Below are 24,913 nucleotides of genomic sequence, written 5' to 3' on the forward strand. Positions count from 1 at the left end.
GCTCCGCTCTTTGCACTCATATCTAGAGGAAAGCGCATCAGAGTCCCAGGCCGCCGCCCATCTCAAAGAGGAGCGATGCGGCCTGCTCCTCATTCCCGCCGCATGCAGCCAAGACTTCCAGGCACTGCTGGCGCGAGAAGCCCAGCGCCATCAGCCTCTGCACGCTCTCTTCATTGCCTGCACAAGCATTTGAATTGGACCTTCTCAGAGCCTGCCACAACACAAGACATCCACCTGCATACTTAAACACCTCGCACATATATATATAGCTCATGTTTGTGCTGACTGACTTGGCAGCGTCATGGTCACTGTGCATATGGGTCATACACAGTAAAAATTCAGCCATTGACAGTGTCACTGTGGATAGAAGCTTCGTCTCCAGTTGCACCTTGCGCAACAGCGTACAGTATTTTGGAAATTAGATGCAGGCAGGCCAAGGTGACAGAATCCCACCTGAGGGACCGCCGCGAGCTGGGGCAGCAGCAGGAGCCGGCACGGCGGCTGCGGCGGCCGGCGGTGGCCGCACGACGGTCTGGCCGGGCGCGCTGGCGGCGCGCGCCGCAGCGGCCGCCCCGGCAGCTGCGCTCGCGGGCTGCTGTGTGGCTGCATTCGGCTGGGGTGCAGGTGCCACTCCTGACGGCCCTGCATTGTGGGCAGAGAGAGAAACTAAGGACTGGTTTAGAGTCTCTTGTAAACAACATTGATGAGACTTGAAGCTGATGGAAGCTATCAAAATGGGAATGCGCCCTTGCGTCCTTTCTCATATCCTTAGGCAATCCTCGTGACCGGGAAGGGAATAGATGAAGTGCAGGATTCTTGTAACACTTCTTGAAAAGGAAAAAATGGGCTACGTGAGGCCAGATCAGAGCAAAGAAAGGTAACATGAGCCAGAAGACACCCACCTGCTTCGGGCTCGCCCTGCATTTCAAAGCGGACGCTCTCGGGCAGCTCGTGCTCGGATAGGAATGGCAGCGCCTCTTCAGGCTCCACATGGAAGCGCAGCTTGTTGGTCTTGAGGTCGATGTTGCACTGGTAGCGTCGCAGCATGTCCAGGCCAAACAGGAAGTCCGGCCCCTTCTCCATCACGGTGATGCTCATGGGCAGGTATGTTGTACTCACCTTCACGCTCACCTGCAAGAGCATGTGACACAAAGTGAACATGGTTGTCCGCGCTTGGGAATCCCTGCATGCACCCCTGATGGAGCGCAAAGCAAGGCAACAGGACATAAAGAGAAGGACCATCAATCCTAATTCTGCACCTATGCCCAAGCAAATGACACAAGTGAGTCTCAACACTGCACGACTTGATCAGGGAATCAGAAACATACAATCTCTGCGCCCTGAAACCAACAGGCCAGTACAACTTTCTATGTTAGGAATCCATGCAGAGCTCATTTGCGGCAACTGAGGACTGCACAGGACTGAAATGTGGGCGATTTGCGGCGCAGCGGTAAATCTACAACAGCGCGCACCGAGTGCACGCGGCCGACGATGGGCGCGGAGCCGACGCCGCGCGCGATGCCGGCGAAGCGAGTGTCGACGAGCCGCTTGATGTTGCAGCGCTCGGCCGCCGCCTCGCTCATGATGCTCGTCTGCGCGCCGCTGTCCACAAACGCCTTGAACTGCACCCCGTTCACCTGCGCATTCATTCGACAGCCATTCTGTACTTTACCTACATGGATGCGAAGTAGCCCACAATGAGCAGTGACACTTGCCGCCTACGTCGTCACCATCTCATGTATGCTGTCGTTGCACGCAAGGGATAGAAGCTGCAGAGGCAGCAGGGGTCAGTCAAGCGCCCGCCCCATGACCATGCTAGGTGATGCAAGAGGAGTCCACGGCAAATGGCAGTTGCTTTCAAATTGCCGTGCCTGCTAGTAGGTAGGCAGGCTTTGCCAATAACAGTGGAGAAATAGAAAGTAAGGGGTCATGGGTCCTCAGAAGAGGTCTCCCAGGGGGTTGTGGCGCACTGCACAATGCAATTAGAGACGCAGGCTCGCATAGTAGCGTTGAAGAACACTACGAGGGTGCAGGAAGGGCTCATGGGCCAGCGGTGCAGTGTGCTAGCGGGATGCCATGCAGTGCCAATCTGACCAGGCTGAGGGGCCTACCTCCATGTCCACATAGAGCATGGTGACCTGGCTGAAAGACTCCGGCATGTGCTCGTAGGCCGTCTGATAATTCTCCTCCACCTGCATCAAATCCCCTTGCATCATCACGTTCACCGGAGCAAACTCTATCAGCCATGCGTTGCACTCACGACGGGCGCTTGGGATGCAGATTAAAAGTGACTTGATACATTAAGAGGCTCCATTATTTCAGATGATTCAGATTCAGATGATTCCATCTGAAATAATGGACATAAAGAATCCATATGATACCCAGTTCCGATGAAGTAGGCCTTGTGGACTAAGGCCTTCAATGGCTTGCAATCCGGATTAACATACTTCCACAGTTAATCCACCATACAAAGGACATTGCAGTCACCTGAGCCTGGCGGATGCGCTCTGCGATCTTGGCCTGCGCTTCCATGTCAAAGGGGTCAGCCGCCAGCAGCTCCATTTCTGCCTGGCGCTCTTTCTCGGTCGCCTGCTTGTGCGCGTGTATCTGCCTGCAAGGGCATGCGCGAGATGTTAGCGTCATCATACATACGTGGGTGGTTCATGGAAGACACTCCTTAACCACAAGGTGCAGCTGGAACCACTTTCAGCACAGGTCAGTCTCGTATGGTGGAATGAGCACCAGCAAAAGCCATCTCTTCCAGGAAGTTACACCGCCTATACCGATGTACAGACATGGTGTAAAACGCACACAAGCCACTGTACCAAATGAGGCGAGCAACTTCCTTAGTCCTTACAACAGATGACTGCCCCTTTTCATACAGTAGATCAACTTGTAGACTGCACAGAGCATAGGATAGGCAGATGCCAGGAGGCATGCATCACCTGAACACGCGCTGGAGAGTGTCTATGTCGCCCTGGTTCACAGCTTGCACGAGGTGCGCAGGCAGGTCGCTCATGACCCGGAGGTTTGAGCGCGCAAAGTTGATGAAGGCCTGTGGGTCCAGCAATGCCCCATCCGGACCCGTGCGTATCACCTGCAACAGCACATTCTCTGATCGTGCACACAATCTTGTGGTGATGATGTCATCAAAACTGACTGGCCGTACATACACTGGCAATGTACACAGGTGTAGTGGCTCTTGCCATGCAGAGTCATGGAAAATTTGCTTTTAAGGGACTTCCAGAGGTGGCGGGAAACCTTCCCAACTTAGCGCATCCCAGGTATTTTGAGGGGAGTTGAGAATTGCCTGCTCCATCTGTTGCTGCGGGGAGGGAGCTGCTGGGTTGCTAGGCTGCGCAGCCGGGGGCCTTCGGGTCAGAACCACCAAGTCCTGGTCCTGCACGCCGCTGGCAGCCAGAGTCGCCCTGCACAGCATATGTGCAGCGCTTGGACACCTTCTGTGTTATCACAACGCCTCAACTCGAAGGATGCAGATCAGCTATGAAAGTTGAAGGCCATTTGACACTTGTGCTTTTCGAGGAGGAACCTTCGAAGTTCTTTTCAGCGATTGACCTTGGATAGTCCCACCGTCAGGCCTTCGAGCCATATTTCTTACATCCCAAGAGCTGTGCGAAATGGCATATCCACAGCAGGTAGCAAGGTAGGAGATACGCATGAAATTCCAAATTCTGTCTTCTCTTACCCCGTCTGCAGCGGCCTGCCGTTATGAATCAAGAGCTGGTCGCCACTGTCAATCCCAGATATGCCAGCCAGATTTGCCTGCAGAGATGCTACGGTATCTTCTGGTGCCACCTGAACGGTAGAAATTATCTTCAGTCTTGCTCCTCCAGTTTTAGCGCAATAGGTTCAACCAAAAGTGAGAGCACCAACCTCCATCTGGAAAACATCAGACTCCAGGCTGATTGTCAGCAGCATCCTGCAAGCAACTATTCAACCCGAATATTTTGAATGCTTTACTCTCCTTCTCTGAGACAAATTTTATGACTGCGAAAAGTCTAAATCTACAGAATCCGATCAGTATATTTCTTTACTTCACAGAGCACAAGCTTAATATATTGCAATACTTTTAGCTGGAAATCTTTTAAATACCGACCAACACAATTGAAGCAGTCAGTGATGTGTTAAAATGATGTCGCCAGCAAAGGAAGCTTCGGGAAGTCCGAGGAGGACAGAAGCCTGATGAGGCAACATGACACAGGAGCACTGCAAGTAGAGCATGCACTTTGCTGGGCAAAATATGTACATGGTAATCTGTGCACACGTGGTCCAGGCTGACTCGGAGGTTTGTATGCACTGCCCAGCATGGACATTTTGGAGCACATCACAAGACGCCCCGCACAATATGCAATCTCCAGCACCGCGGCCGCGTATACGAAGCGCAAGCACTTATTGCAGCTTTTGTGCACTGTATCAACAACATTGATGCATCATGCAAAATCAATGCGGGTTGCTACTGCCACAGCCAAATGACTAGCTGCAGCTGTAGATACACGGCTGGTCGCGCAACTCTTGCCAGCGTGCGTCACACACCACGTCATTATTTTAGTCTGAATCCGCTTGATCAGATATCACTTTGCAGATGACAGATGCATTCTTGCGCAAGATCACATTGCTGGCAGGCATCTCCATTTGCTCATATAGCATTTGTTTAGCTGGGCCAGATTCTATGAAGGCTAATTAGGTGCATTTCCACTAGGATACTTGAATGAAATACCAGTCTGAATTGGAGGTTGGCGCAGGGTGTTTGCTGGTGGCGAGAATATCAAAGCTAGACTACATACCATATACTTTTATGTACATGTGCATCTGCAACATTTCTCTGTTGTTCCTGCTGGTAAAAACAAACAAGCTCTTGGACTCATTGATTTTGTTATTCAAGGGTATCTCGCATCAGTGAGCGCAGGTGTCTCGCCAGTCCAATCCATGGTGTGCGAATCCAACACTTCAACCAACCAGATTTATCTGCGCCCTGCCCTATAAACACAATGGTCTCGAGCTGAGTGAATGACGCCTTTCGATCGGGCCAACAGAGAGTCTGCACAATGATGACTTGAAAAGTGGTCTTGTCCCATTGCAGCATGCATGACATACTCCTTCCCCATTACTATATGGGAAATACACATTATACCCATTACTTCGCCTGAGACACTCTGTCAGGGTTTGCTTCCAACTGCTTCTTGAGCTGCTCTCTCTGCTGCTGCGAAATCATCAGCTCCTTTTCTACCTTGGCCTCCTTCCCATCACTTCCCTCTGTCTTCCAAGACCCCTTCTTGCCCTCCTCTGCTGTCACCTCCTTTCTGGCCTCCTTTACCTCGCCAGGCTGACCTTCAGTGCCTGACCCCTTCTGCTTCAGCGGCTGCTGAAATGCCTTGCCTTCCTTGCTAGCTGCCTGGCCGCCTGCCAATGCTGACTCAGCCGGAATCTTGCCAGCACCCTCGTCACCCAAGGCCTCCAACTCGGGCTTCAAGCCAGTCTGTAGTGAGGGCGCTTGGTTGTGCCCTGGCATAAGTAGCTTAAGCTGTTCTTTACTGCCGTCTACGTTTCTTGCAGTCTGCTGCGTCACAGCCCTGTTTGCGCCGTCCCCTGTCCCAGTGCCGCTTCGCAGGTGCACTCTCAGCTTGACTGCGTTGTGTGCTGGTTGCACCATTGGCCTGATGGCCACCACAAGAACGTACAGGAGGTAGCTGATTCCAAAGATGATGATGGCGCCGTTGATGATTTTCATGCAGGCTGACTTCGTCTGCGGGTGGCTGGTGTTGTCCAGATAAGATCCCCTCCATGTATGCTGTGGGGAAACGCCCATAGCTTCGGGATGGCAGCTGATGCTGCAGCCTCAGGATTACCCTACGCGGACTTCCAGGTATCAGCGATCAACAATTTGGGAAGCAGTAAGATGATGGATGCCTCTATGGTAATTCTCAAGTTAACAGTCGTGTGTGATCTGTATATGAGGTGCTTTTTATTCCTGCTAACACCCAAATAACGCCAAAGGATCAACAATTCCCCTCAAGTACATGTGCAATGAGACAACGATGCAAATCTGGTGCGCGACGCACCCTCAGCACAGGTGCCTCCAGGTACAGGAAGACATGGGTTTTTTGCTTGTGCGGTCGATACCAACAAGCTCCCTAACTCTTTTCAGCCTCAAATGAATGTCTGTGGGATTGCTGCTCTCAAATACATGTCGGATCGCCGCTCCATTTCCATTTTCTTTCTGGAGCAGTGTTTGACAAATTCGCGCATCTGCAATTCAAAGTTTGAGGGACTGTAATATATCCACCCTGAGATACCCTGCATATATTGAGGAAGGGATTTCATCATCTCAACCCTCTCGTCGCCGGAGGCTTCTGAGCACGATGAGGGAGAATTGTAAAATGCATGTGTGCATTTCGCATATTTCCCACTGTTCTCAAGTGAAGTGGATTTTCTTAAGGAAGTAGTGTTTGAGTATCGCACCAGCCCATTGGCATCAAGGCAAAAAATAAGAGACGTTGGCCATTCTGAGTGCCTTTGCACATGTGTTCAGATTTAAAGAGGATTTGGGGAGTTTTACGCATGCTCTTGACTACTTTGTTCTGATTTTGCCTCGAGAATTTGAGAGGCATGGTAATCATGGTATTCTACGTGCTGGCAGCTGATCTGCCCTTGACTAATACCACGATGAGGGAAATTTGCAAAATGCATGTGTGCATCTTGCAAATTACCCTCTGTTCTCAAGTGAAGTGGACTTTCTTAAGGAAGTCGTGTTCGAGTATCGCAACAGCCCATGTGGTCGAGGCCCAATAAAAAGAGGCATCTGCTATGAGAGCCTTTGCGCATGTATTCGGATTTGCAGATGAATTGATGAATTCCACACATGCTCCTGACTATGCTTCTCTGTTTTTACCTCAAGAATTTGAGAGGCATGGTAATCATGGTATTCACCTGCTGGCAGCTGATCTGTCCTTGACTGATACCACGATGAGGGAATTGCAAAATGCATGCATGCATTTTGCAAATTTCCTTGTGTTTTCAACTGAAAAGGACTTTCTTAAGGAAGTAGTGTTTGAGTATCGCACCAGCCCATGTGGCGTTGAGGCCCAATAAAAAGAGACATTGGCTGTTCTGAGAGCCTTTGCGCATGTGTTCGGATTTGCAGATGGATTGGGGAATTTCACGCATGCTCCTGACTAGGCTTTTCTGTTTTGCCTCGAGCACGGCGTGCGCAATGCATGCAATTCATGACATGTGATCACCGTGGCCGCAGCTGTCACAGCTACTTCAAGGCAAGGTGCAACACATTACTCATCAGGATGGCCTTTTCAAGGGTATCTCCTATCGTGGTTTGACGGCATAAGATCGAATTCATACATCTCAGAGATCCCATCATGAGATATATGATATGTCTCAGGTATCTCATTACATGCAGGCTGCATTCGGAGAGGATCCTCTACCAGTGGTCCTCAGCATCACAAAGCATTCAACACTCTATCAATATGGGTTGGTGCAGTCAAGTTCATGTTGTATTCACTTTCAAATACGGTAGTAGCTCTCAGAGAACCCTCAACCGTTGAACCTCGAAAAGAATGGCCCATACGGCCGCTTGCAGATAGCATCAGATGAAAATGTATTGAATCTGCCTCTCTCCTTCTGTAGACCATAGCTGGGGATGAATAAAATGAGGCTGTTGCTTTAAAAACCTGCAGCCCCAACACTTGAACGTCCTTTTGCTCCAAACAATCACCCACTGACCATTGCTCACAATCTCGTGGCCCAACAAAATTACACAACACATACTCATCATGGCAAGAATGCGACAGCTGCTATCTACTGGCGTAGAGCAGTGCGCACTTCTGTCAGAAGGTTCGTGACATGACCCAACAGAGCATCATACGGAAGCTTCTCCGCTGGCTGCATCGTAGTTTCGCGGCCCCTTGCGCTGCTGCGACCATCCCTCAACTGCTCCTGTGCACGTCCAAGCAGGATTTTTTATTGCTGAATTACACCTTCTTGACATGTCTGATCTGGCGCTGAGGTGTCCTGCCCAAAGCTGAATGCAGGGCAGGACAGGAGAAGCTCTGGCGCTTGTCACACATGTCTTAGCAGTCTTGAGTGTCAGACAGATGTTCCTCTCCTCAGCAGGCTCTGCACACTCTTCAACAGGCCATTTTTTGTGTGGAAGCCACTGGATCTTACAGTGCCAGAATGAGATGCTAAACATCAACGCACCTAGTAGGAAAGGCAGGTGCGCTCCAGGCAGGTACGCTCCACCAAGACTATGCATGTTAGACATGATGTTACAGTCTTTGCGGGGGTGACTCACCGCCTTAGTCGAGGTTGAGCGCTCGCTGCGGCCGGCTCCTGATGTGGCAGAGGTCCCCCCAGTCCCCCAGGCCGGCTTTGCTGCGGCTGACTGGACCGTGGGTACATCCTGCCGGCGGCTGGGCTTTGTCACTGGGATGTAGTTCAGGTCCAGGTGGCTGTTGGTCCTCGGCTTGATGTTTGAGTATCCAGACCTGCAGGCGAAGCTTAGCACAGTTGCAACAATATTGCATGGGAACAATGAGGTCTGGCCCTGAGACTAGTCACTAAGCAATAATGGTCTCCTGGGAGGAGCAGAAGGACTCTCAGGTAGCACATCTGAGCATGACAACACATGCACAACTTCAAGATATCCTTTCTAGACTTGTCAAGCGCCGCTTTTGTCAATGACATTTCTCATGAGTGACCATCAGTGACTGAGGTGCAGTGCTAGAAGCGCACCCGTTCTTAGCAGTCTGCTTCCCAGAGCTGCGCAGGTCGCCGTTTACTGCTGAAGAGGATGTCGATCTGCTCGCCTGTGGTGGCGACGTGCTTGGCCTGCAGCCCGCCACAGCAACAGCTTGGAAAGATGCAAGAGACTCTCGTGCTCTATGGTGCAGCCACACCCCGAGAGCATGTTTAAGTGACCTGCACTTGTCTCAGCGAGGAAGTATGTGCAATTAGATGCTAACAAGATGAGGGGAGCGAGATTGAAGTGCACCTGGAAGGCAACACAGCCGACCCGTCAGAGGCGCAGCTTGCGGCAGCGCGTCTGTGAACTGTGGCAGCATTGCTCCCGCCTGCCTCGCTGGGGCCCATGTGACGCACCCTCTGTGCAGCCTTGGAACTGACCGACCTCGGCGATGCCGGCGCGGCAGAGACGGTGGGGCCCGCCTTTGACTCAGCCGTGCAGCTGGAGCCGGTTGACGAGCTGGCGGCACGGCTGCGGCGGCCGCTCCGGCCGGAGCGCTCTTGGGAGAGGGTGTGCGCCGAGCCGCTGCTGGTGCAGCCGCTGCTGGCCGGCCCATTGCTGGAAGGCTGCAGGCTGCCGTCACTTGTCAGGGCGTCCAGCTCGGCAGCGGAGGTACGCCGTGACACGCCGGGGAAGGTGACTGCGCCGTCGTCGGCGAGGTGGAAGTCCGGGCGCGCACTGCCGGGGCGCGACAGGCCGCTCGGCGGGTGCGGGAACGGCCGCGCGGGTGCCGAAACGGCCGCCGCCGTGGTGGCCGGAAGCGGGGCAGGCCGCGACGGCTCCGGAGAGATGTTCGGGACGCGGCCGGGGGAGCGGGGCGTCGGGAATCGCGCGACATGGACAGCCACCGGGCATCTGGGGGACTCCAGCTTTGGCGTGCCGGGCGTCGGCGGGCGCGGCAGCCGCGAGGGGATCATGGCGCGGATGCGGGGGGACCCGGGCTGCGAGGACGCCGAGCTGGGGCGGGGGATCCGGGAGGGGGACTCCCCCCGCGGGGTGACCGGCCGGCTGAGAGACTTTAAGGGGCTCCGCAGGGGCTGGCTCGGCCACGGCTGCGGCTGCGCCCCATCGTCTGCGGCGCTGGAAGGAGCGGCGATTGGCATTGCCTCAGGCTCCGCTCCACCCACCAATTTCTCCCTGCCGACAGGAGAGAGCTCTATTGGCGTGTGCTGCTGTAAATGTCAAGGTCTGGCAAGCCATAGCATAGCGCAGCACAGCAGGGTGGGCTCATGACCTTGCCAAGATTCGGGCACACCTGCTGCGGCTGACCGCATCTTGCTGGCGGTTGCGCAGGCGGCCCTTCAGCTTCTCCAGCGCGCTGCGCTTCCTCTCACCCTGATCCTTGCTCGCCTGACCCGGCTCCGCGCCCTGGGAATCTCCCTCCATGCTGCTGCCAGCCGCATAAGCTACACTCACACGCTCCTCCTTTGCATCGCCCCCCTCTGGATCGGCCTTGCCATGCACAGCCACAGGGGCTGCCGTGTTGGCACTCCCCTTCAAGGAAGAAGAATTCGCAGCAGATTTGTATGCGTCGCCGCCACCGTTCCTCCCTATCTGTGTCTCATCAGCGGCCTGCTTGCGCTGCCTGTGATGCCCGCCGTTTGGAGCAATTACACCCACAGCCGTGCTGCCCATCGAGGCGCTCGCTGAGTCAGCACGCCGGCTGACATTCGACGATGATGCGGACGCGAGGAACCTGACAACGTCGGCCACAGCAGCGCCCTCACCAACCTCCACGCCGAGCAGCGCCGCTGTGTCGTCAGCGCTGAGCGGATCATGCTGAGTCAGCATGTGCTGGCATGGTGGCTGATATGCCCCGGTGCTGACCTGGCTGTGTGTATGGTCAGTGCCAGCCGAGCCATTCCCCTGAGCGCTGTCCTCTGGGGTCAGGAAAGGGTCCCCCTCGGACCCCCCAGAGTCTGCTGTGTCCGCTGTATCTCCCTTGCCTCCTAGGGTTCCCATTGTGTCTGACACTGCGTGTGCCTCGATCGGCGCGGCAGGGCGGATTAAGCCGTTCCGCACTGAACTGGTGAGGTGAGACTGGGAGGCTGCCAGGGACTGGGACGGCTGCTCGCTGGCACAGAAGGTGTTGGCAGAGATTGTGACTGGGTAGCTGTGTGGACTGAACTTGGCCGCTTGCTCCTCCAAGGTATCTGCAATTGCAGATGAGATTGCTTAAGATCATATATCTAAGCAGAGGCAGAGGCAGATCTTGCATTCTGCAGCAATGGGCCTTCACGCTCCTGGAGTCTTGCTAGAAAATGCTTTAATCTCGAGAACCCTCTCGAAGTGGCACTGCCATAGGTGTTTCATGAGAGGTGATCTCATGGGTGCGTGCAGGAATGATTTATATTTTTAGGAGCTGATGAGCACAGGGTTCCGTGGATTGGGGAACAATACCTTGCACGGCAGTGTTGCGCGCAGGCGAGAACTCTTCCTGTGGCAGGGAGGGCGCAGGCGAGGCAGCGGCGGTCACGTAACCTCTGCTCAGCGGGGAGGCCACTGTGGAAGGCCCTCTGCGCGGGGGCGTCCCATAAACCTGGTCGATGCCGCCTGACATGGCAACACAGAACCTTCTGAGCCCACCATGTGCCAGACTCTGGGCTCTCATATCCTACATCTAACAAACTTGACCAGCTTGACTTGCCACACATGGAGGCACCTGATAAAGAAAATCAGGGCTGCAAGATTAACATATCTGTCTGATGGAGCTTATGAGGCTGACTTTGATGGGAAGGAGCAGAAGGGAGGAAATATACCTCTGACAGGGCTAGCAATGAGGACCGAGTCGCAGTCAGACTCACTGACGGGAACTCCGTCGCTGCCAATCCTGAAGGTGAGGCATGCCTCAGGATCCAGCAACACCTCTCCTGAGATGGGGCTGGCTGCGCAGTCAGGCTGTCCTGTGGCCCCCAAGCCTAGTCTCTGTGCGCTAGGCTGTGCGCTGACCACAGCTTCCTCATCCATCCAGTCTGACAGAGTGGCTCCGGAGTCAAGCAGTGCCTCGGCTGTCCTGCTGCCAGCGGCTGTCAGCTCCCTCCCTGGCAGGCATGCTGCAGGCTCCCTGCAGCCATCTGTGCCCACGCAGTAAGACCTCCTCAAGGGGTTGGTGGGTTCTTTGGCCCCTGCTGGCTCCTCAGGGCAGCTGCCGTTGCCACTGTAGCTTCTCCGCCTGCTGAAGTTTGATCTCCGCATGCTCGAGTTGCTCTGGACCACTGTGTGCGAGTGCAGCTCTTCTGCCTGGGCAATCACCCTCTCCATCCTGCGCAGGTACTGCTTGATGTCCTCCCTCTGGCTGCCATGGATTGGCTCTTCCATAGCCTGCACTCGTCAATGTCATGTTCAATATACTGGTGCAGCAGGACTTGATTGAAAACTTGAATGGCGTGCAAGAATTTTACCAGAATTGCATCAGTGCTCACCCCTTGCGCTGCCAGCATGTTCGTATACCTATCTGGAGCGGTGTACACTGTAGATCTGCGAATGGCAAGCATCAAATGTTATTGTTGGCAAAGTTGGAGAGTTCTACGAGTACCTTGTGCTCCAGACAGCAAGGTCCAAGCATTTTAAATGAAGACGTTATTGTTAAATTTGGTCCCTCGAAGGGTCGTGTTGGATCAGCATTTTCACCTGTGGTGCTTACGAGTGCTTGTACAACTTCTCCATCTTCTTCTATATAGTTTTGTGCGCTTTGCACCTAGGCCTGCGCATCATGATGGTGGCAAGAGTAAGGCATTGATTTTTGTGGAGAACTCTGGTGCTGAAAGAACGAAAGATATTCTTTCAACCGTAATGCAGGTTTTCATTCCTTCGCAATCGATAGTAGGATTCGTAACAGTTTCATACCGTGCACGTTGACGCGGCGATTTCCCCCTTGTCGCTTATCATCCGTTTCTGACTGTCTTCATTACTGTTCGAGGGTCCGATTTGGCGGATGCGGCAGTTGAATGGATACAAAGAGCGCTCGAATTTTGCCATCAGGTTACGTATCAATAGGGCGGCGTCCTTCGCCAGAGTCAAAGTCAAACATAGTGTCGACAGTTCTCGAGGCTGATTCCCGAGAACGCAAGTGTGAATACTCTTCCTGACGCAAAGAATGACATGTTCAGCTTTTGCAGATAGAAGAAGTCTTCTCTAGTTCTATAGTACACATTCTGAGATTCAGCACTGTCTAGAGTGACATCCAAGAGGAGTCGCTTCATTGCTCATCAACCACGTGAAAAGGAGTTTAGTTCGATATTTTCATTTATTTGAATAGCGACTGCAATGATTTTCAAGTCATATACGACTTCCCTGGAAGGGAGTCTGTCACCATCTCTGTCTCGCACCCTATGATTCCAGCACACGAGAATGGTGGTCCTTGGAGCGTGATCTAAGAGCAGGAGGCAAGCTAAAGCCCGCATGCATTACCATACTCCTAAGTGAAGCGTTTTGGCAAAGCAGAGCTGTTCGATCAGGTGCTGAGCACAAACGAAAGATATTGGTCCATTGCATCATGTAGGCATGTGTCAAACGATTTAATACATTTGAAGACGTGAGACACGGGGACAAAACATTGATACGGGGAACAGACTGCGTCAAAACCTGGTGCTGGGACGATTCCCATGGGGGCGCATGGCGTCTCCCAAGCTGCAGCCCAGGCCCTGAGACAGCTGCAGGATCAGCTAGCTGCCGCGTACACTGACCTTGCTGCCTGCCAGGTAATCCCCTTTTTGTGCCATTCGCTCTGTCCGCAGGCTTGCAACACTTGTTGACACCTTGTCCCCAGGGATGCTCTTCACACTGTACGGTATCCTCTTCAGAAGCTTGCATGCCATGCCAAACACAGTGGATGTCACATGCTTGTAAGGTTGTCGAGGCCCTGGGATGCCTGACAGGAGGAGAATGCAGCTTTGCGAGCGGACGCGAGGGACATAATTCAAGCGCAGCATGCAGAGGTGGTCAGCAGCGAAGCTCGGGCCACCAAGGCTGAGGAGGATCATGAGGCCACTCAGGGGCTCCTCAGGGAGCTGAAAACAGCGCTGGAGGCTACTCTGGTGGACAACGCCAAGTGCAAAGCGGAGGTCGCTCAGCTTGCAGAGCTCAAGCTGGCCCTGGAGAGCTGCAGGTGAAACAGCCGCAGCAATGCAGTCCTTTATCCACCAGATGGAAAGCTTTGGCCATGTGTCCGTTTTGTGTGCACTTGGACGTACCCATCTAGCGACAGCAGCATGAAGGAGATGTCAGCAAAGCAGCTTACCACATTGAACGGTCAGCTCATGCAAATGAGTGCTCAGGGAGCACGCACTTGAGGGAAGCATTGAGCAAGAATAAGTGCCCCTTAGACCAAGCCAGGCCTGTCTTTGCATACCTAATGCATGTCATATCTAAGCATGCCCCACCTTGACTTCAGACTGGTCTTCAGGTCGAGTGGATTAAGCAATTGAAGTTGGGATGCGGAAATGATATTTTATAAATGAGATATCCCTGGATGTAATGTAGCGACAGTGATAACACACAGGGTCGCGCTGCAAGCAGCAAAAGAGAGGCAGAAGGAATCGGGGGAGCGCGCAGCGGCGGCTGCATCCGCGCAGCGCAGCGCCGAGGCGGCGGCTGCCGCAGCCGAGCGGCGAGCGGCCGATGCCGAGTGCCTGCGGCGGGAGGGCTCATCGGCCGCTGTGCATGCGCAGTCCCAGCTGCAGTCATTTAAGCAGTGCCTGCAGGTGTGCCAGCTGTGCAGCTTCCGTGCATAAGTAAATCCTCACAACAATGCAAGAATCCACTGCATTGCACGTTTGCAGCATGGCTGTGCTTGTCATTGCTGCACTTGGTGCCACAGGACACCAAAATGGATCTTTAACTGGGCTTGCTGCCTGCACATATGGCTGTCACACCATTGTGGGTTTTCTCTCTTGACCGTCGCGCACTTTACTCGCGTGCTACTAAATACTACAGTAGCCTTTACTGCTCGTGATCTAAAACCCATTGGCATGGTCTTACTCACATTGCCTGACACTAATTTGAATTCCTCGTGTGAGCAGGAGCAGAAGAAGGAGCTGGAGCGTTTGGGAAACAGCAACGCTCTGTTGGAATTCCGCTGCGATTCTGCAGAGGCGAGGGCCGATGCGCTGCAGGCGGAGGCAGCCGAAGCTGCCAACAGGCACGCGCAGGAAGCAGCCAGCCTCAAGGGTGAGTCATTTCTCTGTTTATTTGAATACCCTCTGGCCTTTGATTCAATCATATGATGTCCTAACAGGGAGTCCTATTGATGTGCAAGGCCCACTCATGCTTCCAATGACATGTGGCTACTCTTGATTTTTCCGAAATAGTCCTGCAGTTCTAAAACAGCTGCTCTGCACAGTTCCTTGATTGGTGTGCAAAGATGGCAGCACTAGGAGACAGCACTCTGCTGGTTTGTGCTTGGAAATTTGAATGATTGCACTGCTTACGATTGGTACTGCATGGTTGAGTGATCAGACACACATGGCTGTGCAGAGAGGCTGAAGGAGGAAGAGGGCAGGAGAAAGGCAGGGGAGGAGCAGGCGCTGCGCATGGATGGGGTTTTGACAGCGCTCAGACAGGAGGCCACCGCCCTCAGGCTTGCTGCTGATGAGCATGCCAAGTACGTGTCTATCTTCCCACACGCTTAAAAAAAACTGTGCTTTTCTTAAAAAGGAAACTGTCATTAGGACAGAGCCCCACTGCCTTTAGAGGTGCAATCATGCTCTTTGCACACCTCTTGCCTGCACCTTGACAGCCGGCATTACAGGGCCTTCTGGACTCATTTGCCGTACAATCATCACCACCCATTTGGAAGTTAAAATTGCCCGTCTCAACATTCCTGACAGCAACTTGTGGCATGCTTTCCCTTCCAACCTGAAAGATGGAACATTCAAAACCTTCGTAAGTCTTCTAATGGGCAGTCAGGAAGACCCAAATATTGTGGTGGTGGCAGTGAATCCAGCAGCAGCAGCATGTGATCGCAGCACCCGCTCAGCTTCATCCTACCTACCTACCTTCACATCAGCACAAGGTGGTACTTGGCTGGTCAAGGGATCTGCAAGCCCTTGTATAAACACCCTTGAATTCAAAATCCTGCATGCAGGGGAGTGTGTGAGATGCGCGTGACGGCAGAAGCGGCGCAGCGGTTCTTGGACCAAGAGAGAGGCATGCGCGACGCCCTCACCAATGCGCTGCAGTGAGTCATCCCATCTTTCAAAAACAATCTTTTCACAGTGGCCAGCTGCCCCGTACAGCATCTCACCTTCTATCTGCCTTGCCCAACTCCATGCAGGCCCTTTCAATGCATGATGTGACATGCAACTCAGCACAGTTTGTCGTCTGCTTTCTTGCTTGAATGCCTGCCTGACACTTTCTCTGGCACTCACGGAGGGCTTTCTGCTGATCCCCCTTTCCTGCACATGCTCTAGCCAGGTATCCCTCGTTTGTGCATGCAGTCGCAGCTCCTCATTGGATAACTAAGAAGATGTATTGAAAGACCCAGGTGCTTGAGCACGCACAGAACCACCTGATTGGGAATCCGGCAGCGTTTTTTAACATACAAAACATGTTGTGTCTGTCTTGCAGGCATACTGAGACCACGATGCAGCGGGTGCTGAGCCTGAATCACGCCCTGGTGGAGTCCTTTGCTGAGCCCCTCATACTGGCCACTTGCTGGCAGCAGCAGCTGCAGGCTGCTCCTGATCTCACAAGCAGTGTCCCCAGGAGGGCTGAAGCAAGCGCCTCACACCATCACAGGCGGCAGACTGACGCAGAAGAAGGTACATTTGTTTGCAGGCCCAAGCATTGCAGAACAAAAAATGTGCTTATCTTGCCAGCATGCATGTTCGAATCTGCCAGCATGCAATATTTAATGCATTCGTTCAAATCAGAGGAATAGAAGGGGCGTCTAAAGCATGCGAGCTTCATCGTGATATTGCTGCTGCAGCGTTGGAGGACAGAGAGCGAGCAGTGCAAACACAAGACAGCCACAAGAGCGATGGGTGCTCGCTGCATGCATGCCATGCAGCTGCTGGGCCGGTGGCAGGCGTTCCTTGCCTCCAGACAGGCTGCCCAAAGTGCCTTGCAGAGCAGCAGAGGTGGCTTCCTTCACCTCAATATTAGACATATTGCGTGCAAAGTGCTGCATGCACACCAAGTAAGCTGCGTCTGATAGTAAATTGGATCAGTGGACTTGTGGCCTGACCTGATTGTGAGAGTGCTGCTGCCTGTGGCTAGGGGTGACGGTAACAGGCCGGCAGCACACGACCATGTGCCTGCAGCCCAGCGGCCGGTTACAAATCCAGATGGAGCCTTTATGGAGCCTTCACGAGACACAGCTCGCATTGACCCAGGTAAGCAGGTCTCAGGTCTCATCCTGTCTGCAAGTTTCTTCACGTCCATCACACTGACCTTCATGATACTGCACAAGTGCACATCTTTCCTAGCAGCAGGCGGCCTTTGTGCAGAAAAAATGACAGAGCCTTGTTTTACCAGGTCGCTAATGTGTGAACACATACCTGATGCAGACACGCTTGAAAACAGAATCCTGCCGGCAATCGCGCGCCACATGGCAGAGATCAAACAGCAGCAGGCGGCGTCAGAGGCACAGCCAAAACAGGCCGCCAGAGTCAGGGGGACCACCACATTCACCAGCAGCAGTGGACAGAGAGGGGGGACCCGGGGGATCCCCCCTTCCACCGCTGGGGCCCCCTCCACGACCGGAAGGTGCAGCTGGGGAGTACCCCCGGCCAGGAAGCCCACCCTTGCATCAGGTGCAGCGGCAGCTTCGGGAACCAGAAAAGCAGGCACGCAGGGCAGAGCCACTGCTCAGAAGACTATCCCTCCTTCAGACCTTCTGAAGACAAGGTGTGCATGGGATCTGCACTTGAAACCTGAATGCATGCATTCTCCGTGTACCCTTCAATGATGGTGTTTGCCCTCCAATTTGTGACATTGCTAGGACAACTCGTTTGTTACAGCAAAGCTCATGCATCCAAAGGATGACTACCATTCACCGGATGCACAAAACGAAGATGTGAATATGAAGACATGCTGACAGCTGACAGCTCCCCTCTTGCATGCCAGGGAGCAAGTGGAGGCAGTGGTGATGAGTCTGGAGGATGAGCTGGCAGTGCTGGACCTGCGATATGCTGAGCTGCTCAGACAACAGCAACATCACAGGCAGTGTGCAAACAACAAATCTTCCTCAAATGACCTGGTGAGCCCGTGCCAGAGGCCCTGTAAGGAGAATCAGACACAAAGTTACAACCTGATCATAGTGCGTGAAGGGTCCTTGATAGCAAAAAAGCCCCACAAAACCCTGGGTAAAACAAAAGCAAATGGGTACTGGACCAAGGCTCCCACTTAATTCCCACATGTCTGCTACAGTGCAGTTGTTCCTAGCTGGCAGCATGTTTCTGTCAGATAATCTTCTGGCACAGTGGCGCTAGCACAACCTTTGTTTTTGTTTTTCACTCTGCCTTGGTCGAGTTCTTGCAGCTGTCAGGACTGCAATGCCGTTTCAGTGAAGGATATATACATGTTGTACACGATGAACTCCTAATGGCAGCAGTCTGGGTCCAGGATCTGGAAGAGGAGGTGGCGCATGCAGCTGCAAGGGTGAGGGAAGCGATGCAGCGCAAGGGGCAACAAATACAGCAGCTGTGGCAGTACACAGCAGTCCTCAAGACCTGACCAGAGCGAGAATGGTCGCAATCATAGTTGCACCATACGGCATTTTTAAAATTCCGTATGACCGTATATACGGCCTCCATGAAATTTTCTGCCGTATGGTGCAACTGGGGTTGCGATGCCTATATTTGTGACAACGAAGTCAAGCAGGTTTCTGCAGATTGGCAGCCGGATTGCATAAGGACCTTGGCAAGTCAGATTCAATGGCATAGTTCACTTGCATGCGGGTGCCTAGAAAGGCCATTATTGAGCACTCTCTTGTTGGGCTGGCACGCTGTCCCACCTATACAGCAGAATAAACTTGATGGCTCCTTCAGTACTGACGAGTCAAATCTTTGACAGAAATGTTTGAAAACATACTATGATGAGCAGTACTTGGTTCTGTAGCCTTTGAGTAGAGGAGGAACGAGCAAAAGGTTTCCAACGTCATTTCCTGGAACATCGATTGCACATATTGTAACATGCTTGTTGAACATTCAATAAGCACTAGTGATGGTGCAGAGACAGCTTTGCAATTGCATTGCAATATCAGAAACCTCCAAGCCATGTCATCAACAACCTCCCTGTCACCAGGGAGATCTGGTTTTGAAATTGACAGTCTCGAAGCCAAAGGCAAAACCGCTGATGCAACGATATTAAGAAGTTCTGGGAGCCTCGTCTGCTCCAGCCATGACAACATCAACATGCTTATCGTCTTTGTTGACTGCGGCGCCATTCACTCCGTTCTGCACAGCTGGCAATGGCTCCTCTGCTGCATCTGCATCACCAGCAGCATTGTCTGCTGCTCCTGCTTCTGCAGAAGTTGCTGCCCGGGCAGTCGCCTCCTCCTTCTGCCCCCCCATGACCTGCATGCAGGCAAAGCCAAACATCTCAAGCGAGGAAAACTTGATATGGCGGACAGTTTTATGTCACTGTCAGTATTAACTGAGTGCCACTCTGACAAATTAGTGTCCAGCTGTGTCCAACCAATTAATACTCCCAGCCTCAAGCGTTTGAGTCTTGATGGTCACGTAGCATATGCAAGGCGCTGGATGCATGGTGAGCAACACGTGTGCCAGCCCCCAAAAGAAGGCCTGGCTAAAATGACAAAAATTCCAAATACGATTGTGCATGAAGGCTAACAGAGCAAACGAGAGAGGGCGTACCCTTTGTGGTCGTCCTGCCTTCGGCTTCGGTCCCCAGAAGGCCTCAGGGTTTGGGACAAAGCGCGCAACCTGCATGCCCATAATATTCGCATTCAAACAAACGGTTGTGGAGCTTGCAACATGCGGGACGTTTACCTCGGGTTTCTCCCCCTCGCGTCCCGACAGGCTGCACCTGACACAGCCGCCTGACAATGCCAGCAACCACCCTTAGCAGAGCTAGCAAGGGGCTTACAAAGAAGCAGCGTTGCCCCCCCCCGGTGTATAAGCTTCTTCTTCCTAAGCCCGTTGAAACAAGAGGCCCCGCTCTTTCAGGGATGCGGTCAGCAGCGCACCTTGGCGGTTTTTGCAGCGCTGGTGGCGCCCCGCGCGCGAGCAAAGCTGGCTTTGAGCTGCGGCGGCTTGGCGAGCAGCTTGCCGGCGTACGTCTCCAGGTCTGGGGCCTTCTTGGTGGGATGCTCTTGCACCCAACAGCGCATCACATCCCAGAACACCTCGGGCGGCGCGTCTGTCTTCAGGCCGAGCGGGTTGGCGTGCGTGCCTGACACCCGGTACCCTGCGCACATGACAGGTACAATTAGTCAGTTCAAAGAATGACATTCCATGGTCCAGTCAACCAGAAGCGCCGAGGGGATCACACCCTCAGGAACGGACTCGCCGAGATTCGGTTCCCCCAGGGTGACTGGGAGGCATACACATGGATGCTTGGTTTGATTCACGTGCATGCTAATATCTCTTGTGCAATAGGCCCTTTCCCACATACCAGACAGCATGCAACCCCACAAGAGGCAGCGCAATGCATGCCTCCTCGTGACAGTAAGACTGCAGCAATGCAGCTTCCATACACCTGACTGCTGCTTGCATCCACTATGTACAGCCAATGTACATAGGGACAAAGAAGAAGAAAGAAAGAAAAAAGGAGGGCAACCCAAGGTGAACGCGCCTGCGTTGATGAGGGCCGACCGGACAGTGTCGCCGGAGGGCGGAGTGACGTGCAGTGTCTTGCAGACGGCGTGCAGGTTGTAGTATAGCGGCGCATCCTGCAGCTCCTCGCTCGCTGACGTCAGCAGGCCCTTGATCTTTCCAAACGCCGCGTACCGCTCCTTGTCCTCCTGTGGGCGTGCACCAACTAATCGTTCAACACTCCAGAAGATTGCAAAGAGTGACCCTCCCGGCTCCGCAGCATTCAGTGTGCTGAGATGCACATGTGAGAAATCCAACACCAATACAGGCACATCATAACCGGGCAATGAAGCCTCGAGGGGAAGGTCTCCATCGGTGATATTTCACGATAGCTACAATAGGCAACAAAGTGCTTGCGATGCAGAGTACTGAGACGTGCCATAGCATGGACACATGCATAAGCAGCGCACTCTACAGCTATCATACTCACAGCCCACTGGCCAGCAAATCACCTTCACGAATAAACTTGTCCAGAGAGCCACTGACAAGGGAGAGGGGTGTACCTCGATGGAGTCCAGAAGGCCCTGGATCCAGGCAGGGTCGTGGATGGGGCCTGCCCACATCGGGCCGCCCATCTGGAAGCCGCTGCCCGTTTCTGGGCAGCTTTGAGGCACCGCCGGCCCCGTCCCCGGGCTGTACTTGGTGCTCCGCTTGTTCACATGCTGCGCACGGCACAGGCAATCGCTCTTTGATCCGCTCCGGCATGGCAATGCTGTGCAATGCATGTTCTGGCTGGTTCTCACTGGGATACTAGATACTGGATGCACACAGACAGACATATATCGCTCATAAGATGTACGGTGATGTAACATCATAGAGTTCACCATCTCTCCACTTTGATCCCACATGCCAGCACAGTAGTTTGCGAAGGGTGTGCACCCAGACCAGTCTCAACAGCAAATGCTGCAAGCACTGTTTGGTTTCTTTCGATGGTGGCGCTGCAGAAGGCTACATTGGTTTAGCCACACCAGCTCATTGCAGCGGAAGTGTATACACTAGTCAAAGAAGATCAGCAGAAATGTGGGCACACCTTGCGGGCCACGCGTTGGGTGTAGAACGAGTCGCAGCCGGAGCTCTGGTACACATACATCTGCTTCATGGCCGACTCCTTCACCTTCTCTGGGCTCGTGTAAACTCGCACAAATATGCGGACGTAGAAGTCGATGCTCAGCGAAAGCACCTGCACCCACCCATGCCCACACATGAGCCCCACCTGAATGATTATTGGGCATGGCAAAAGATTATAACTTCTTTAGACTTTTGAGTGATGCTGACTAGAGGACACATTGGGGCTGCACACTGTCTCACAACCTCTTGAAGTATTGTGGCACCCTGGAACACCAAGGGACCTTGAAGGGGGACTCTTGCCAGCAGTGGGCCGTCGGGCAAGGTCCAAATATCAAGAGCCACGCTTGCATGGGCTGCAGTACGCTTCCAACAAAACTCAAAAAAATGGCCGGCTTTTTTCTCAGAGTTAGTCAATTGACGTGGTGAGAGGGCAGGCCACACACCGGCACAATATGACGCTTGTAGCGATTGGCATGGGCCTCGATGCATGCGAGCACAATGCGCAGCGCCTGCTCGTGGCAGTACGGCTTGTGCAGCGGGTAGCTCCCATACTTGGCCCAGCACGCCTCCCCGTTATTGCCGCACAGAACTGCAGCACACCGCACACGCCATTGGACCGTCATGCTTTTATACATCAACCTCCATCTGCCAAGCCTCCCTGGCCCCTTTACAGAGCCTATCTGGCACAACTGCCTCTGTACTGGGGACCATCGTGCGCCCTCCATCATCTGGCAACACTGCCCAAACAATAGGGAATCAATGCACCTCCGAACAATCCTCGATGAGACGCAATCATGCTGCTAATCTTTCAGCCGCGTGACTTACCGTAAGCACTGCTGAGTCCGTCAAGCCACCAGGAACAACAAGCAAGGGTAGTGATTGACGCAGCCAGCACTAGGAGTAGTAAAGCTGGTTCGGTGCCAGACCTGCCATGTCGGTGGCGGTGACCAGCAGGAGGCCCCCCTCTGACACCGCCTGCACCGCGCTGTCCAGAAACTGCGCGGGGGACCCGTACGGATCGAGGTCCACCGCCTCATAGCCATCTGGGTTCTGCAAATCAGCCAATAATGTCAGCCAAGAATGCCCTCTTGTTGCTCGTGAACATGGCAGTAAATCTGCTGCTTCGGGCTTGATCCTTCAAACCATTTGATGGAGCAAAGTTACAGCTTTCTTGCAAGGATGGCCACAGGCCAAAGCAAAGCAAAAACCTCCTCGTTTGAGTTCATGCACAGAGCACCAAATGCTGCTCTGGGCTGGACTGCTTTGTCTTACTGCATAGAGTTTTAGATGAGCACTCATAGACTTCCACGAGCATTTCATGCTAGGCAGTACAGGACTGGCGCTAACCTGCAAGGCCATCAAGCGCACGTCTCCCTGGGTTGGCCGGACCAGGCCTGATGCCTTTGGGTCATTGTACTCAAGGTTGCTCCGCACAGCAGCTGCCGCCTTCTCGTCAAGATCATTCGCATCTATCCGCTTCACGCCGTCAATCTGAAGCCAGACCCATGTGCTTCAAGCTACATCCCAGTTTTATCACTTATGAAAAATCCCCCACATAGGGATGTTCAAAAGGAGGGATCCGATTGAGCCAGTGACAGATGCAGCAGCACGTACCTCCAATGCATAGCGGATGGACCTGAGCCCAGAAGCCGCCAGGCCTTCCAAGATCCTGATGTCTGGATCCAGTGCGCCGTCGTCAGCCGCCGGCACCCTGCCGCTCGTGCAGGGCGCTTGTGCAGACTCCGCAGCCGCCGCCGATGCTTCCTCTACACCTGCAGAGGTTGAGGCCAAAGCCGGCTGCTCCGGTGCGGCCGCGGGCGCGGGCTCGGCATTAGCGGGCGGCTGCGTGGCAGCTGCCGCGGCAGCTGTCGGCAGCACGGGCCGCGGTTTGCGGATGCGCCGGATCGCACCGGCAGCGATCTCCTCGCGCCGCTGCTTCACAAAGTAGCGCAGGACTGCTATGGACAGGTCCCTGTTGATCACCTGCGAATGCATAATATACATTTGCCCTCTTCAATATATTTCCCATTGGTGAAGCCTGCTGTCATGCAGTGAATCTTCTCCCCTTCAAAATTTGCGAGGACATGGTGCATGTTACACCGGTGGTAGATGGATGATTGGATGCATGCTTGCATGCATGTATGAACGGTCAGAGTGAGACAGCACACTCACCTGGGCAGGATTGTAGAAGACTTCGTTGCCATTCTGCAAGATTGTGGCTTGTCCCTCCTTCAACAGCGTGTACCCCTCTGGGACAGGCACGGGGACCCTGTTGCACATAAAATAAAGCTTAAATGCATGACAATGGGACAAAAGTATGAGAACAGCATACCATAGAACAGGATCAGGTCCCATTATTGGTCCTTTCTCTGAAGGTTTGAAAGAGTGCTAGTTACTAGACGATCTCCAAATTGCAGAATGTGGACGAAATGAGGGTTGCTTGCAGCGGTGATCACGCTTACAACGCTGCAACATTACATTTTGCAAGCATAATTCATGTACACGCTCACCCTGACGGCTGACCTCCAGCCATCTGCTGGAAAGTCCTGACCCAGCTCCTTGCAACGTTCCTCAAACGGTGAGCCAGCTCAGCATATCTCAATTCTCTCTCTGCCTCGACTGATGTACAGACCGTCTGGCAAGTACGCTTGCTTCCAGGCACAGATCGCCGTTCTTTAAATTGGTGTGTTGAAGACTGCTTTTGGATAGTAGCTGTGCTCGATACTGTCACGAATTTTGTTGAGCCTGCACTAAGACAGAATCCCAACATCAGAAGTGACCCCATTCATAGCAGTCCCAATGATGAAGCTGTGTACTGACTACCCCGTGACTAAGCACCAGAACATCTGACCCTCAAGTCTCTGCTGATTTGCAAGCTCGAACTCGGGCGGCCGACTCGGGCCTACTTACATTTATATGAAACTGACGGTACCTGCAAGTAGGCGAGTGGTGGAGCTCAAATACCTGGTTTCGTACTTGGCACAATTTCAATGTGCATTGGCCTGCACTTTACTTTGTGGGAATATGGCGATTGAGGTGTAGTGTAAATAGATGATGTAAGAACTTGGGAATGACCCGTTATAGGGTCGTCATCAGCAGCCATGAACACCTTACCTGAGGTCTTGCACCAAATTCTGAACCTGTCGGTCTTCACCCAAGATCACCGAGTGGAGGGGTGAGTGCACCACCTTCAAGCGTTTATTTATTCGAATTGCTAGCTAATAATACTATTAGACACACTGAAATGTAGTGATTGCAGACTGATAGATGGTCCAGTTAAACACTCATCGAG

The 24,913-nt window shown here is 53.3% G+C and overlaps 4 protein-coding genes across 4 annotated transcripts; 1 reads left to right on the forward strand and 3 right to left on the reverse strand.

Annotated features, from left to right (window-relative positions):
- Positions 1-37: 37 nt before the first annotated feature.
- COCSUDRAFT_38892 (hypothetical protein) lies at positions 38-5,827 on the reverse strand (the record flags this gene model as incomplete). Its single annotated transcript, XM_005651631.1, has 8 exons — positions 38-177; positions 454-642; positions 903-1,131; positions 2,112-2,192; positions 2,488-2,611; positions 2,946-3,097; positions 3,895-3,940; positions 5,160-5,827. The coding sequence occupies 8 exons, from the start codon at positions 5,825-5,827 to the stop codon at positions 38-40; spliced, it is 1,629 nt and encodes a 542-aa protein (XP_005651688.1).
- A 2,003-nt stretch (positions 5,828-7,830) lies between these two features.
- COCSUDRAFT_55169 (hypothetical protein) lies at positions 7,831-12,094 on the reverse strand (the record flags this gene model as incomplete). The annotated part of the gene is made up of 7 exons (XM_005651632.1): positions 7,831-7,968; positions 8,327-8,519; positions 8,767-8,862; positions 9,026-9,913; positions 10,032-10,929; positions 11,177-11,329; positions 11,536-12,094. 7 exons carry the CDS (start codon positions 12,092-12,094, stop codon positions 7,831-7,833), a joined length of 2,925 nt encoding a protein of 974 aa, XP_005651689.1.
- Positions 12,095-13,380: 1,286 nt separating this feature from the next.
- Positions 13,381-18,451, forward strand: COCSUDRAFT_55170 (hypothetical protein; the record flags this gene model as incomplete). The annotated part of the gene is made up of 12 exons (XM_005651633.1): positions 13,381-13,476; positions 13,654-13,883; positions 14,277-14,478; positions 14,797-14,944; positions 15,251-15,377; positions 15,861-15,953; positions 16,343-16,536; positions 16,704-16,758; positions 16,994-17,109; positions 17,284-17,482; positions 17,843-17,975; positions 18,341-18,451. The coding sequence occupies 12 exons, from the start codon at positions 13,381-13,383 to the stop codon at positions 18,449-18,451; spliced, it is 1,704 nt and encodes a 567-aa protein (XP_005651690.1).
- A 440-nt stretch (positions 18,452-18,891) lies between these two features.
- On the reverse strand, positions 18,892-23,625 carry COCSUDRAFT_52087 (TRM-domain-containing protein; the record flags this gene model as incomplete). Its single annotated transcript, XM_005651634.1, has 10 exons — positions 18,892-19,300; positions 19,592-19,662; positions 19,926-20,146; positions 20,534-20,702; positions 21,057-21,215; positions 21,584-21,733; positions 22,065-22,210; positions 22,548-22,671; positions 22,969-23,112; positions 23,236-23,625. 10 exons carry the CDS (start codon positions 23,623-23,625, stop codon positions 19,084-19,086), a joined length of 1,791 nt encoding a protein of 596 aa, XP_005651691.1. The 3' UTR covers positions 18,892-19,083.
- Positions 23,626-24,913: the final 1,288 nt, after the last annotated feature.

Source organism: Coccomyxa subellipsoidea (genome assembly GCF_000258705.1).
Source record: "Coccomyxa subellipsoidea C-169, whole genome shotgun sequence".
In the NCBI taxonomy this organism is placed as follows: Eukaryota; Viridiplantae; Chlorophyta; class Trebouxiophyceae; family Coccomyxaceae; genus Coccomyxa; species Coccomyxa subellipsoidea.